The 15,679-nt window shown below is 56.6% G+C and overlaps 1 protein-coding gene across 1 annotated transcript; it reads left to right on the top strand.

The window, feature by feature from the left end:
• Positions 1-1,208: 1,208 nt before the first annotated feature.
• Positions 1,209-9,261, top strand: NCLIV_049230 (conserved hypothetical protein; the record flags this gene model as incomplete). Its single annotated transcript, XM_003884475.1, has 8 exons — positions 1,209-3,808; positions 4,521-4,780; positions 5,096-5,752; positions 5,899-5,992; positions 6,405-6,583; positions 6,804-6,988; positions 7,486-8,763; positions 9,214-9,261. The coding sequence occupies 8 exons, from the start codon at positions 1,209-1,211 to the stop codon at positions 9,259-9,261; spliced, it is 5,301 nt and encodes a 1,766-aa protein (XP_003884524.1).
• Positions 9,262-15,679: the final 6,418 nt, after the last annotated feature.

Consider the following 15,679-nt stretch of genomic DNA (forward strand, 5'->3'; position numbering starts at 1 on the left):
GAAGCCTTTTGCCACTTTCTCGGTTTTTGCTCGCGTCCACTTCTCTCGCGAGGCTCCAGTGTGTGTGTGTGCCGGCGGTGCTTCTCAAGGTTCTCGGCCGCTTCTCATGTCTTTCGCTTCGTCTCGCTCGCCTGTGTGGTTCTCTTTCTGCCTCCGGTGTCGCTCCCTTCCCCCTTATTCCCCACAGTGCACACTCTTTCCCGCCCGTTTGTCTCCTTGTTTTCGTTCAAAATTCTTCGACTCGGGTGTATGTACACGGTGGACAATCACTTGGCTGGCTGTCCTCATCGCGCGCGCATTTTGGGGAACGCGGCAGAGCACGAAGAACCTCGGAGAGCATGCCGGAAAAGCAAACCCTCGCGGGGTTGGGAACCCCACGTTTGCTGGTCTTTTTTGATGCACACTTCTCCCTGTTTCCTCCCGGAAGAAGGCTGCGGAAAGTGCGCCTTGTCGTTGGTCATTTTCGCGTTTCCCTGACCACTTTGCAAACTGTGTGCCCGCGTTCCCCCCCACCCCCCCGAACGGCAACCCGTTCGTCTGTCGACGTCCCTCCCTCCACCCTCCCGCTTGTCTCGTGGTCAAGCGGAAAAAGCGGAATTCTGTCGAATCCGTGTTTTGTGCGTCAACGCTTTCCCGTGTTCTTTTCTTCCTCGTTCTTTTTCCTTTGTCGGCTCAGGATCCCAAATGCATATTGCGCACACGACGTGTGCGCCGTCTGCGGGAATCCACGGAAAAGAAGCCTCCCTGGCGGCCGAGGAAGAGAACCTTCAGGCTTCTCCGGCTTCAACCTCTTCTCGCCTCTCAGACACTCCTTTCCATAAAAATCCTGTGTTCCGTTTGCTCTGTCCTTCACGCTCGCCTGAACATGTGTCCTCAAATCCTACGGAGAAGCCTCGTACAGCAGTCTAGCTCAACGGAATACCGACATCTGTGCAAGAAGAAATATGCAGAATATCTGCATGCGCACAGGTCTGTGCCTCTAAATGCATATTGACAAGTGTATACATTATATATGCGTGCGTCTACTTTTGTACAAGGAGCCGGGGTCGAGAGCACGTCTTGTTTTCGTCGCCTCTATGGCGTTTCGCTCGCAAGGCGACACTTTTGTGGATACGGAATTTCCTGATCAGTAACTGCTTCCTGCATCTCTTCTTCTCAAGAGGCTCTGGAACCCGAAGGCAGACGAACGTCTTCCCTTCTTCTCAAGAATGGCGCTTCCGTTTTCTCGGTCTGGCGCGGGACCCAGTTGGCTCTCGGCGGCGAACCCCGGCGAGAGGACAGGGGCTGTTCAGCCAGCGTTCACGCAGGCGCCTCTCTCTTCCGGAGACCAGCCTCCTGCATGCGCTGCGTATGCTTCGGCCTTGCCGTCGGCGTGCTATTCTGTCTCTCCGTCGGCTCCGGGCTTCGCCGCCGCTACTTCGCGGAATCCAGCGATCCAGGAGCAAACCCAGCCACTGTGCGCTCGACAGGCGTCCCGCAGAAGCGGAGAAATAGCAAGGCACGGCCTTCAAAGTGGAGACAGTCTTCCACTCCAGCGGTTGACAGATCGCTTCACCCACCTGCCCGGGCAGATGCAGACCATGAACAGCGACGGCCTCAACAGCGCGGGAGGCTCGCTGCCCTCGGCTTTTCTTCGGAGACACGCTTCGCCTGCGGCTCAGGAAGGACGGGAGCCTGTGAAGAGGTGCGGGGGCGCTGCGAATGCGTATCGTCTTGACGGGAACCAGGAGTCGCCGGTGCCAGGGAGCGGCATGCGGGGCGACGCCGCTGCTGCTCCGCGGGAGCAGGACTCGCGCGAGGCTCAGTTCTCAGCCAAAGCCACCGAGCTGCAGCACCTGCTTCACCTCTTCCAGAACATCGGGGATCCGGAGAGTCAAGTGTCGAGAGGCCGAGCGACCGAGCGTTTGCGGCAGCCGGCGCCTTCACCCGCGCCGCACGTCTCCTCTTTTGCTTCCTTCCCCCCAGCATGCGGAGGCGATCGGAAGAGAAAGGGCGAGAGCAGCGGAGAGGCGTGCACGGTGTTCTCCACTCCGCAGCGCGAGGGCGACGCGCGGTCTTCTTCGCACGCGAAGGCGAGCGCCGAGCGAGGGCGAGACGAAGAGAGCGAACGCATTGCCTTTCAGCGCTTCCTCGCTCTTCAGAGACTCGGGGACAGTCTCCGCTCAGGCGGCAAACCAGGCAGCGGCGCAGGACGGGCAGCGTGTGGGGATGCGGCGTCCTGGGGCCCTTCCGCGTCGCTTCTCACTCAGCACAGAGCGCACCTGCCGCTTTCTCTTCGGCCTTCTCAAGTGTGTCCGTCGAGCTCCGCCCCGGCCGCAGCGGGGCGTCCTCCAGTGTTTCCGCCCTCGCCAAGGGCTTCTCTCCCTGCTGCGCACTCCGCGCACGGTCCCACATCGCCCTTGCCCTCTTTTGGAGGCTGGGACCCTCGACTGTCGGCCTCGAACTGCGTGGCTCAGCAGGAGCGGAGAGCGGGCGGCTCGCCAGCTGGTGTGACCGCCGCGCCGCCCGCGTCCTCGCCTCAGGTTCCCCCTTTCCCACGCGATGCCCACGCCCCAGGGGGTGCACAGACGCTGGCAAGTCACCGGGGCGACGCGCCGCGGAGTGCTCACCTTCCGGCTTACTGGCCTCCGGTGTATGCACAGGGGTTGCCACAGCACGGGAGCTTTCCGGGCGCGGCCGGAGTGGAGACCGACAGAGAGGCTCGCCTCCGCGCCGCGCTGCTGGCTTCTCCCGCGCTGGTTGAGAAGCTGAAGCGGCTGCCTGGCGGTCTCGCCGCGCTTCGCTGCATGGCCCAGAGTGGGCCTTCTGGGCACCCGCCCTTGCGCAGTGGGATGCACGCCCCGCCGGCTGCGTCCCTGCCTGCGCCTCCGCAAGGCGCCGCGCCTCCGTCGCCCTCGCCTGCGTGTGGCGCGACGGAGCAGAGCCGCGGAGCCGAGCGGAGGAAGCGGCGAAAGAGAGACGCGGACGAGGGAGAGGAAGCGCAGGCCGCGCCGGACAACATGGAGAGCGAGAACGGGGAGAGAGGGGGGAGGCGCCTCTTCACGTGCGGAGCGGAGAGTCGAGGGGCCGACGGCCACGCGAGGAAGGCGAGCGACGGGGCAGGAGGAAACGAGGACGCAGTGACGCGTGAGCAAGAAGAGTTGCAGAAGGTGAAGGAGGAACGACGAGAAAAACGCATGAGGCGCCGCATGCGCCGACGCGAAAAGCGCTTACGGAGGCGCGCGAGGCGCGACCTCGTCCGCCTCATGCGCCGCCAGCTGCTGAAGAAGAGAGAGGAGGAAGAGAGGAGGAAGAGAGAGGCAGAAGACACCGAGCAGGAAGAGAGCGAGGCAGACAAGCCCGAAGAGGAAGAGCTAGACCGGACAGAGGACTGCGCGGAAGAAAGCGAAGAACGCGGCAAGAGAGGGGCGAAGTCGCGCGACTCCGGCGAGGCCCCAGCTTCTCGGGGAAGAAGAGGCGCCGGGCGAGCGAGAGGGAAGAGCGTTCCTGGCGGACAGCGCGCACGGCGCGGAAAAACCCGGGAGAAGGAAGAGACCGAGGAGGCGGAACGCGACGACGGCGCAGAGGAAGCGACAAAGCGGGAAGGCAAGGAAGCAAAGATGTGCACGGAGAAGCAGGAAGAGGCGAAAGAGGACGAAGACGAAGACTTCAATGCACAGCGGGAAAGAATCGAAAGAAAATTGCGGAAACGCCTCAAGCAACTTTCCACAGGAACCGTGATGGTCCAGCGAGGCTCTCGGCGCCGCGAAGGAGACTACGAGGCCGGTCTCTCGCTTCAAAAAAAACTCGACTTTCTTGTGCAACAGAGGTACAGAAGACGAGACGCGCCCCCTGTCTGTCGCTTTCCAGATCCCCCTTCGGCGAATTTTCAAGTTCACCTCGCATGCAGTTGTTGCTCGTGACGGGAGTGTGGCTGTTCATCTGTGTCGCCCTCTCTGTGCCTCACTCTGTTTTTTTGTGTAGTCTGCCGGCTTTCGATCTTCTGGCTGCGAGTGCACACATCGAACCCCCGGGTTCGTCCTTCCGCTCGTGCCAATGCATGTGTGCGTACGTCATCCATCCCTCCGCCAAAACGGGTCTGGTCTTTGCGCATGTGTCTACTCGTGCATCGTCAGTCTCTGGTTGAATAGCTGCTCGGGGGTTTTCCTCCGTGGCTTCAGTGTCCCTCTTTGTGCGGCTGTGTCCCGAACTCGGCGCCTTGCCTTAGACCGGGCTTCTATACAGAAGGGAGCTTTGAGGGTGCGCTTCATACGTGCTTCTTTGCCGCTGGGGCCTCTCTGCGTCATTCCCCACACAGAGCCTGCCTGTCCTATAGAACTCCGTTTTCCTCTTTTTTCTGGACCTCCCAGCCTTCGCTCAGTGCATCTTCGCGGTGATTCCTACTCGCGTCTCGCCGGCTTCCTGCCAGTCTGTTTCTCTTCTTCTCCCTTCGCTTCCTCTCCCTCTTCTTTCGCTCCATCTTCTTTCGCTCCACCTTCTCCCTCTCCTTTCTCTCTTTGGGTTTTCTCCTCTCTTCGCAGCATAGCGTGCCCGACTTTGCCGAACAGCGCTCCCCTGTCTAACGCGTACACCATTACGTCACGCTTCAAGGAGACCAATCACTCGTCGATGCTGAGCGATGCAGCTCGGATGAACTTATACAAGTTGGCGATCGAGACGCAAGTCGCGCGGCTCCTCGAGGAGAAACGCTGCGGGGAAGACGGGCGACGGAAGGCCCACCGCGTTCTGGAGATCGGCTGCGGGCCCTTCTGCGTCCTCAGCATCAACGCGGCCCGAGCGGGTACGAGGAGAAGCGGAAGAAGCGAAAGAGAGGTGACAGGGGAAAGGAGGGAAAGGCTGCGTGGGCGCGAGGCAGGCGATTGCATGCGAGGGAGAAGATGCACAGAGCAGCTGAAAGAGAGACGAGAGAGCGGGGCGGGGCGGGCGGTTCGGCGTGTGTCACGGGCGTTTCCACCCTCGTTAGGCCGGCCAAGGGCGGAGCCTCAGACAGGCCATTTGGGGCCGTTTCAAGGCGGCGTGTGCGTCCGACTTGTGAAACAGCGTTAACATCCGATGCCTTTCGAGAGGCGCGTTTGTTTGCGTCTGCGTCTGTCAGGCGCGAAAAGCATTGTCGCTCTGGAGGTGGTCCGGCGCGCCGCCGTCGACGCGCAGGCTTTCGTCCGCATGTACGGTTTCGACCGCGTGATAAAGGTCGTGAATGCGTACTCGAAGGAGTGCGCGTTTCGAGGGATCGCCCAGCTGTCTCCCGTGGCCTCCACGTCGTGCTCGGCGGCCGGCGAGGCGGAAGCGATGGAAACCGCATGCACGGACAAAAACGGAGAGAGCACGTCCCTGTCTGCCGTGAAGTCCATGGCGATCGATCCGAGCGCGCCTCTGGAGGAGCGGAGCACGAGCAGTTGTCTCTCCTCGCCTTCGAGCGACGGCTTCCCGGCAGCTTCGGCGGACAGCGGCGGGGCGCAGTTCGAGGCCTCGTGTCTCGAGCCCAAACCTTCGCCCGCACCCGCCGTGGAGGGCCCGGGCGAGCCCCCCGACTGCGAAGGGAAGGATCCGTGCACAGACGGCGGGGCGGCGGAGAAGGCGAGCGAAGACGCGGCCGCAAAAGAGAAGGGCGCGAGAGTGAAGGACGAGGCAGACAGGGAACAGGGACAAGACGGATATGGGCCTTTCGACTTGATCATTCACGAGATCATCGGAGACATCTGCAGCAACGAAGGTGTCGCCGATGTCGTCGATGACATCCAGGCCCGCACGGGTGAGAAACGAAACACTTTGTGTTTTCGCACCTCTCAGTCTCGTTCTCCCGATCTCTACCGCCCCCTGCGTTCGGGGCGTGCCAGAGTTCTCGTTTTCTCTTCATGCCTCCTGGGGTCGTTTGATGTGCTCTTGATGCACCCTCAGGATGTTGTCCGGCCTCGGTGCCGTATGCTGCCCGTACGTGGTTCACGCCTTGCGAGTTGCCGCGACCTCGCCACATTCTCTTCCCCCATCACAGGTACTTTTTCCCCCTGTCCGTTTCCGCGTTTTCTGCCTGTGAGCGCTCGGTCACCTCCCCTACAGGTGCGTGTCTCCTGTTCTTCGCCGCGGCCTGCGCTCTCTCTCGGTTCTCGCCTCTTCTCGCTTCTTCTCTTCTTCTCGCCTCACTCTTCCCTTCTCTCGCGTTTTTGCGCAGGTGTCTCGATTCCACCCATCGCGCGCGTCTCTGTTTCGTCGTTCCCCCGTGTTTTGCTCTCTTGTCTTTCGTCTCAGTGTGAGGAAACAGACGGCGACAGATCCCGGGTCCGGACCTCTGCACGCGTGTCTTCTCCATTTCCCTTGAGTGCCTCGACTTTATAGAATTTTTTTAGGGCTCGAGTCCCTTCTTCCCGCATGCGTCTCTGCTTCCGTCCCCTGCCGCGCTCCCTCAGGTATCCGCTCCGGACACTTCTCTCCCCAAATCGCGTTCTGCTGCAGTCGGTCGACATGCAGTTTGCGGGTCTCCGCCTCAGCGATCAGTTCGCGCCTCTCGAGGAGCTTCTGTTCGAGGAGCCCATGCGGCCGCAGCTTCTCCAAAAAAGACAGGCGCACTTCAGATGCCTGCGGAGTGGTGAGGAGACACCCGCGACTTGTCGCCCTGTCGGTTGGTTTCCCCGTCCTTTTCTCGCACAGGGGCCTCCCCCCAGACCCCGCCCTAATCGGTTGGATCTTTGTTTGGATGACTGTTCTCGTTTTATATCGAGTTACGTGGGGTCGTGGGCACCGCCGCATCCGATAGACGGCGCCAGAGGTTCTGTCGATCCCGCGTGTCTCCCTTGTGTTCTCGCTAGGCAAACTCTGCGGCCTGCTGCTGTGCAACGAAGTGGAAGTTCTGAAGGGCGTCTCGATCGACAACCGCGAGAGCTCGGCGGCTAGCCACTGGTACACGAACGTGGCTCTTCTGAAGCGCGAGATTCGCGTCCGCAAAGGCGATGTCATCGTCGTCCACTCGTGTGCAGACTTGAGGAATTACCAGGTACGCCGGCGCACAGCGGGAGAGGAGGGACAGCCTGTGCGAGAGCAGACACGCGCGAGAAATCGGAGACAGCGCGAGGGAGTTCGAAGGAACGGCTCGACTGGCCTCGGCGCGGAATGCGGTCGCAGACAAAGATCGGCGAAACAGGGAATCACGGCTCGGCAAGGCACCAACTCCCTCTGGTCACACCAAGCCGGCATCAACAGCATAGATAGACCATAGCTCGACTGTGCATGGTTAGCGTCACATGCAAGACATAAAAGTAGATATTTTCTCTGTACGAATGGTGTTAGCGATCGAGACGTGGCGCGACGTCTCTATCGCGAGTCTTACAGTTTATGTTTTTGGCTTTTACAGGGTGTATCATAGTTTTGATCTTCTTGCAGTTACATGCGAGTATATCCTATCTCCCTCGTGCGGACCGAGCGCTCTTTTCTTTCCCCTGTTTCGCTTGCCACGGCAGTTCTGTTCTTCTCTCTGCTTGCCGTGGTTTTTAGCATGTAGACGTCCGTGAGGGCAGCACACTCGCCGACGTCGAGGAGATTCACTACGCTGCGCGTCCCGGGAAAGCGCCGCCTTCGAGCAAGCCGAAGCTGGTGTCATCTTCCGCAGGAAAAACTGCGACGAGGTCCTCGAGACGGGTGCGGAGTGCCAGGGTGGCGAACAACTCGCCTGCGTCCTCCGTTGCAGGTTCTGCGCTGGCGTGCTCTCGGGAACAGGGTCTGGGGGGACACGGCCTTTTCCGCGAGGGCGAGGGAGGGAGAGAATCGGAGTCTCCACAGTTATCTCTGTCGTGTGCGTCTTCTCCGTCCCCAGACACTTCGTCTCCACCGTTCGCGTCGGATGAGAAACCGAAAGAGTCCGAAGAAAATCGCGCCTCTTCTCTCTCAGACCGGGCGGAGGTGTCCTGCTGGCGGGCCGTTGCGGCGCTAGGCAGTCAGCAGATTTCGAGGGGCGGCGATTCCGATCCGAATCAGGAACGGAACGGCGCAGTGGAGACGCGACCTAAAGCGAAGACCGCCGGGGAGGCGAGCGAGTTGCCGCAGAGCGGAAAAGAGTCAGAGGAGACGGGTGCAGAAGCCACGGAAGATCCTCTCGCTTTTCCCGCCTGCTTCGCGTCAGTCGCTTCGGGAGAAGAGGCGAGTCAGCTGGAGCGCGGATACACCCGGCAGTACTTGTCCCGACCGAGGTTCTGTTTCTGCGTGGAGATTCACAGGCCGATTCGACGCAGGAGTCAGAGCACGTTTCGCTTTTTGAATCAGTACTGCCGAAGCCAGGGCGAGCAGGGAGAGACAGAGTGCGAAGGACAAGACAGGGACGACAGCAAGTGGAAGGCGCTGCTCGAAAGCGAGAGCGAGACTTCGAGCTCGGAGGACGAGGCAGACTCAGACCTCTCTGATTCAGACCTCTCCAGTGACGACAGTGAGAGCAGCGAGAGTGAGGAGGAAGAGGGAGAGGAAGAAGCCGACGGCGAAGCAGACGCAGGAGAGACAGGGGAGGGTGGAAAGGCGAGGGCCAAGCCGCGGGCGGGAGACAGCGAGGAGACTGGGCAGCAGAGAAGTGGCAAGGGAGGGAAAGAGAAGGGGACAGTCTCGGCGAAAGAGACGGACGACGCAAAGCGAGAGGAAACGCAGAGGAAGGCGGACGGCAGCCCTCAATTCGGAGATGCAGGGGCGAAAACGTCCGGCGGCAGGCAAGAGAAACAAGTGAAGATTCGACGCCTTCCGATTATCGCGATCGACTTCAATGAGCAATCTCCCTTCGTCGATAAGGCAGTAAGTCGAAATCGCCTGCGTCCAGAAGCGCAGGGCGTGGGTGCTATCGTAGAAAAAAGAGAAAGAAAACAGCCGCTCTGGAATGAGCACAAGACCACGGTTTCGTGCGGCAGCCGCTGCGATAGTGTGAAAGCCAGGGGATTTCGACCTCAGTGAAAAGCGCAGGGAACGGGCACGGTGAAAGCCTTTGTAGTTTCTGAACCCCGCTTGAGCAGGACCAGGTTCCCCCCTTTGAGAGAGGAAGGCTCCACTATTTCGTTTTGCATGGGAGAACGAGAGCAGAACTGAACGCGTTTGTTCGGGTTGTGTCGGTAGATCTGCACAGCATCCGTGAGATGCGCCTCAGTCGAGCTACCAGTCACTCGCTCTTCTCTGTGACCCAGTATTTGTAGGTCAGGCATCGTCGGGAGGGCGCTTCATGCTTCGCGGATTCTTTGACTCTGCCTGCAGGTGTGCAAAGGTCGCAATGGAACTTCGGGACGGCACGTCAGGCCTTGATGTGTATAGACAGACGAATCTCGGGGAGAGCGGTGCAGTTACTTTTTCAGTTTTTCGATCGAGAACGAGACCGAGAAGTGTTCCCGCATGGCCCGTGCTTTTTCCCGAAGCTGTAGAGGAAGGCGTCGCGAACCGACAACGCGGTGCCTTCCTCTTTGCTTCACAACCAGATAGAATGTGCAGTGTTGTCTTGGTCGATGCATGAGAGCGTAGTACAGTGCGAGTTTGGCGGAATGGAGGCTACGAGACGCTGCGACAGAAAAGAGAGTTGCGAAACAGTCAAGCACACGTAGTTTTTCTGTATTCAGTGTCTTCCATGCATGCGCCTCCATGCGAAGTCGAAGAAGTCGTCAGATAATTTGAGGCGAGGGCTGAGGCGCCTTAACGGATTGTCAGCTCTTTGGCGTTTGGGGTGTGGAGCAGCGGTCGTGAAACGCTCGTTGCAGATCGGGGAAAGACATCTGCCACCCGACAGTCGGAGGACACGCTCGCCCTTGTAGCGGAGTTTCGGAATGCAGGCATTTTTCTCTCTAGGCCGGCAGTCCAGAATTCGCCGTCTTGTCAAAGAAACAGAGACATCGTTGTGCATTGTAGGGAAACGGGAGCAGTCAGGTCCAGGATGTACAGATTGTCCCCTGCTGACACTGGTGTTGCGAAGTGGACTCAACAAAAATCAACTGTTATTTTTTCTGTATGGTTTGGGAACTAAGGACGAGTGTGTGGACGGGAAAAGTAGGACGGACAGACTCTACTGTGTGCCAAATAAACAGGTTCGTTAAAGCCAAATGGCGACAGACTGTACATCTGACTCGAACTCCCGCAAACATAACTTCCCGTTTCTTGCGTCTGCGCTGGGCGTGAAATGTAGGCATACCATTTACGCCACTCGGTTTTCCGTTTAACTTCCTCTGAGAGGCGAAGAGGAGGAACGAAGTTTTCGTGTTGTGTAAGGAATGCACCAGCTAGTCGGATTCTGGACGATATCGAGTTCTATCGAGAACCTCAAGTCAGGGATTGGACGCTGGTGCAAAATGCAAAATGAGTAGTGCTTCAGCGGATCTTTAGTTTGTTTTCATCTCCTTCGGCGGGGGCGCTACCCAAGATTTTGATTTTGTCGGTGAGTTATGGATTTCGCTTTTATGCTTTGCCTTTTGTCAGTTTCTGTTTTCGGCTGCGTTTTAGCTGGGGACAACAGGCATGACTATATCTCATTTTTTAGTTTTCGTTTGGTGTTAAGAGGTCCAAAGAGGAGGTTTTCAGCGCGCTGACTATATGACGCGAAGCCTTATTTTGTCCCTGGTATTTCTTGTCACGTGCCAATAATTGGGCAAGAACTTAAAGCAAAGATGATGTGTGCCGGCGTCTCCTGAATCTTTTAGACGGCGTCGAGGACGCGAGTCCCGGGGAGTCACCGGCGATAGAAAGCTTATCTGCGTTGCTTGGGTTTTGGTCGCCGGTGTTCCCTACGAGGCTGAAGTCTGCGGTTGCACCGAATTGCTGTTCGGTGCTTCCAGAGAGAAAGCTGCATGTTTCCTCTGGGCTTTCACGGCGCTACTCCGACATCTGGTTGGAAATAACTGCAGCGTACGTTTTAGGCGTTCAATGACGTGTAAGTAGTTATTTACGGAGAGAGGAACGGACACCCCCCACCCTAGGCCTCTTTCACCGAAGCACGAGATGATTTTGAAGCGGCGAGTTGCCTTTATTGGCAAGATAGAAGAGAAACGGAACCCGCTCCTTGCAGACATCTGCAAGAGCCTCTGATGGCTCTGTTTCCACCACAGGGGTGGGAGGGGGAAGTATGCTATCTGTTGCTGCGGTCACACTTGTACAGGATGGGAGCACAAGGGGTTTTGGTCCTGCCACCAAAGCCTCCGAAAAGGAAACCGGTACACAAGGCGTTCACGCTGCAACACTTATTTAGCTCATGCGCCAGACTTGTCCCTCACGTTACGCATTTGTGAACAGCAAACAGGAGTGATTCTTCTACATGCCGACGGGAGGTGGGAGACGTACACAGAACAGACGCAAGAGGCGAAATCATAGATCCTAGACACAGACGTACTAAGATATTTAGGCAACTACACGAACGTGGTCTGTTTTTCAGTATCGTCCTGCCCAAACCAAGCTGAGTTGTGCGTCGACGCATACCAGAAAACACCTACGCTAGGTGGCTATGACGTTCCTAGGGTAATTCATACATTGTTGCGCAGGGGGAAGCACACTGTTGAAGGAAGAATTACCCAGGTTACACTCGCAACTATTAGTGGGGAGGAGCGGTACGCAGATTGTAAACCTGCTCCTGAAGGCTGCCTGGTCTGGTTGAAGCAAAACCGGTGTATTTCTTCTTCCTGCTGGCACATATCAGATGAACTTCCTAGGTGGTCTCGCTATTTCCTTTGTAAAAACATACGAGGTTCGTGCTGACAGAAGCAACGACACTCGTGACAGTTATACGCCTGGATTCCTTCTTCGTAGAAACATAATAGCTATCGATGCAACCTTTCCTGGGAACGCACCAATGAGTTCCGGAGGACTCTACAGTTGCCTGCTTTCGGCCATCATGCCAAAGACGACGTTTTCCCCCGGCTACGCGTTAGTAGCTACGAACACAGTTTGTCCCCGCTCGAGAGTACACCAGCTGTACCTTACACTGAAGGCTGCAATCTGGGAGCTGGCTGTCTTGGTGCTTCCCGCATGTGGCAATACCTCCACTTTGTAACCTAATGGCACTAGGGTTCGCGAGCGGGGGCTCTTTTCGCAGATATGACAGCATAAGCCCAGCTAGACAAGAACTGCGATGTTTCAATGTACAAGGTCTACAACCACGTATCGACGCCGATACCGCAACGTTTTACTACAAAGTGTGTAAGCCATTGCCTGGCATGTCGCATGAAACTGGACGTCCGTGTCAGCGGCCATGTCAGAAGCGGATACTCAAGTGGAGCAGTGACGCTTTTTCCTGGTGCCAGTTCAAGGCTACTGAAAGCACGTTTGCACAATTTTAACTATAATTATCAAATGAGGGCACTACACCGTCTGAATACGTGCTGGTGGAGGCACCGGCCACCAGAGTTTCCACGAGCCCCCGCGAACCTGTTTCACAAATGTGAAGGCAAGAAGAAAAAGCAGAGTCCTTCCGCGAGAACCTAGGCACAAAGCTTCCCTTTCCGTGTGCGCACTGCCGCTAGGCCGGCAGACTTGGTAAATTGTTCATGGGTTTAGCGTCGCAGCCGCGTTTTCTTACGTGGAGCGCACCCCAACTCGCTGGTCGGCAGGGGCAACTTCCCAGTTCAGACCCTTCCCCTGAAAAAAAAACTCTGAACTCCGGTGAGCGCAACAGCATTTGGGCACATCATCAACCAAGAATGCGCCGAAAAGGGTACGAGACCATTTCCTACCCGCGACAGTGGGCATATCGACTTGACTGCCCGTCACTTGCAGACGTCTGTGGATGGGCAGTGTCTGATTCCTCCTGTACGTCCTCATTCAGGAGTTCTTGCACGGTAGTGACAAATTGATGGCGCTCGCTTGGCGCAAGCAACGTGATCGCCTTTTTAACAGCGGGAAGACGGGCCAGTGAGCGTAGAAGGTCACAACAACGTTCCTGGGGCCGAGACGAAGGACACGGACAGCGCCCCGGTCCTGGCTGTGTATGCAGTGTCAGGCACTCAACATTGTTATTAAAAGTGTGCCTGTGTCCTTCTAACTCGTTCGCCGACGGCATATCCCTGGGATACTGAGCGTCCCGTCTGACAAGCTCCTCTTTGTCTTTTCTGTCCTCGCGAGTGCCTCCGTTCTCTGTTCCTAATTTGACATCCACGAATAGGGCGACTTGAGGCTGTGCGGTATCGCCGCCTGGGACATCAGCACTGTTACTTAAGGGAAGGTCATCCGTCGCTTGATTCCCGCTGACACCTCGACATGCCAAAAATGTCTGCCGAATAGTTTTTACCATTTCAAGGAGGAGATCAGCATCGATTTCTACCCGGAAAACGGACTCGAGAGTGTCACAGGATACAGTCTTTAGCCACCTGCACATTCCAGCACAATGCACGCTTTTCGCTGTCAGAACGACCGGACTCTCTCTCCTCAAGAAACACACGAAACGAATCATCGTCGTGAATCCATCGCTCGCGGGTGACTGTAGTTTCAACTTACATCTGATACAATGTTGTTCACGCAGTGGTTGACGCCTAGACACACTCAGGAGCAGGCTGCCTTGCTTCGGCCTCCGACACCGATACTTTCTATAGTGTTGCGGTGCCTAGCCGGAATTGAATGCCATGAATCTTGTTCAGTGAGCGGAAACTCCGTTGGTCTCGTCAACAAGCGAAGGAAGCGCCAGTGCCACACGATCCACGTACGCCGTCCCACATCGCTGAACACTGCCTCATACTGTGCACCCGTTAAGGAGTTTTTCCCTCAGGACGCATTGGCGGTGCTCTCTTATCGAGCGATACAGTTCTTCACCATCCCGCATGTTCAAAGTTGTCAGGCTCTCACTGGATTCTCTCTTCGTCACTTCGCAATCTCCTCCAGTGCTTCAGGAACGCTGCTTGTGTTTTGGGAAAACACAGTGCCAAATCGTCGGATCGGCCTCTCAATTGGGTTGGCCTTCCCCGATCTTGAATGGGTCCGCGTTCTAGTTCCTGGTGTTCAGTGGCATGGGTTGAGTAAAAGTAATGAGCTGAATCGGCGGCAAAGCCCCTATTTAATCGAGGAGGGAGGTTTCTTTGCAGCAATCCGTCTTTTTCTATGGGTTTGAGGTGACACGTCGCGACAAGGCTTTGAAACTCGCTGTAGTTCGCTGCGTGATACACAGCTCGCTTCTTCGTATCGTCCACGAGACTGCGATGCGAATCGGCGTTTTGGGCTTTGACTACCTCACCACGATACTTGACGAAGTCAAACATATTGGAAGGTTTCATTGTTATTGGTGTCATGCTGTTTGCAGCTGATACTCTGCGCAAAGATCGGTGGTACCGGATAGCACTGCTTCGTACTGTAAAGTACGAGGACGAACCCGGCTGGGCCATTCGCGGCGCCTTCAATGAGGGGGCGCACCAGCGTAAAGATGCTTGACGTTTACCGGGAAAGTTATTTCCCTACCAGGAAGCAGGCAGTTAGAAAGCACGACTGGCTGTTCATAAGGAAAGCGCTGTTCCGTCATGGGAATTTTCAAAGCAGGGTCAGCCAAACGTAATGTAATTTACAAAACACGGGCGAAAAAAATGGAGGTGCCTTGGGGGAAGTGCAGAGCCGCTGGAGGCGTGTGGGGCGGTACGGATAAGCACGGAAGTGACATTCACCTGGAACGGGTTTTGATACGGGTAAACGTTGTCAGAGTGTGTGGTTCGCACATACGTTTTCATGTAATGCAATCGTCATGAAGCGACAGCCAGCGGGAAATCCCAGCTCTCGCCCCTTTGCACCTTTAGAACTGAAATGCACATACCGGCACTTACTGCTTTGATGGACGCCTGCTGATCTCACCGCCCGGTCCTGCTGCAGCCGGAAGTTGTCTACTGTCGAAATGACAGAAGGTGTGACTGACCCCCTAGACAAAACTCTTCGGCCGGGAAACACTGTGGTAACGCACAAAGCATGACTACTCATGTTCTTGCCTGTCCAGTCCCCTCCTTACCTGGTTTAGCAGCGAACAGCGCGACGCCAGTTCCTCTTGACAAATAGAGAATGATGAGCCCTCTCAGATGTCAAGCGATTACTCGAGTTACGACCTTTTTTGGAAATGCGAACTTTTTTGTGTGATCCAGAGACATCACCACCCGTCAGTGTGTGTGTGGGCAGCCGGCAACGCTCGTTTCCCAGAAACTTTATGCAATTCCAGTTTTTACCTCTCGTCAGCTGCATCTGTGCAGCAGAAATCGTCCTCGCCTCACCGCACATATTGAAGCGAACGGGAAGTAAAAGGAAGCCTGTGACCGAGCACCGGCAGACAATGGGTACAAGTTTCGGTTCCCTTTCTTATGACCATTGAACCATAGTTGCCTGACTCCTACAGAGAACGTGACTTTCAAGTCTAGTTACACGATTTCTTCTAATGCCTGGCAGAGATTTCCGGTAGCTTCAGCCACATATACGGGGGCGTCAGTTACCGCGACGCGTATCTGCTTGCATTGGCTGTGATCTGCCTAAAATGTGTACGTCCATACGACGCAGCGCCTTGACCTATCGATACAGACAGAAATCGTGAACCATAATAAGATGTTCTATGAATCACGTGCAGGCTACTGGATTGTACTAAACTGGTCGAGGGTAACAGAAATGGCCATCCTAAACCTCAGCGTTCAATCGCCGATTCGGCTTAACTCGCGTGGCGAGTATTCATCCTCATCATCCCCGATCTTACCTAAGTGGGAAAGATCACAACCGCATCATTTCGAGCAAAACGTGA

This window comes from Neospora caninum, chromosome X (assembly GCF_000208865.1).
Source record: "Neospora caninum Liverpool complete genome, chromosome X".
Lineage (NCBI taxonomy): Eukaryota > Apicomplexa > Conoidasida > Eucoccidiorida > Sarcocystidae > Neospora > Neospora caninum.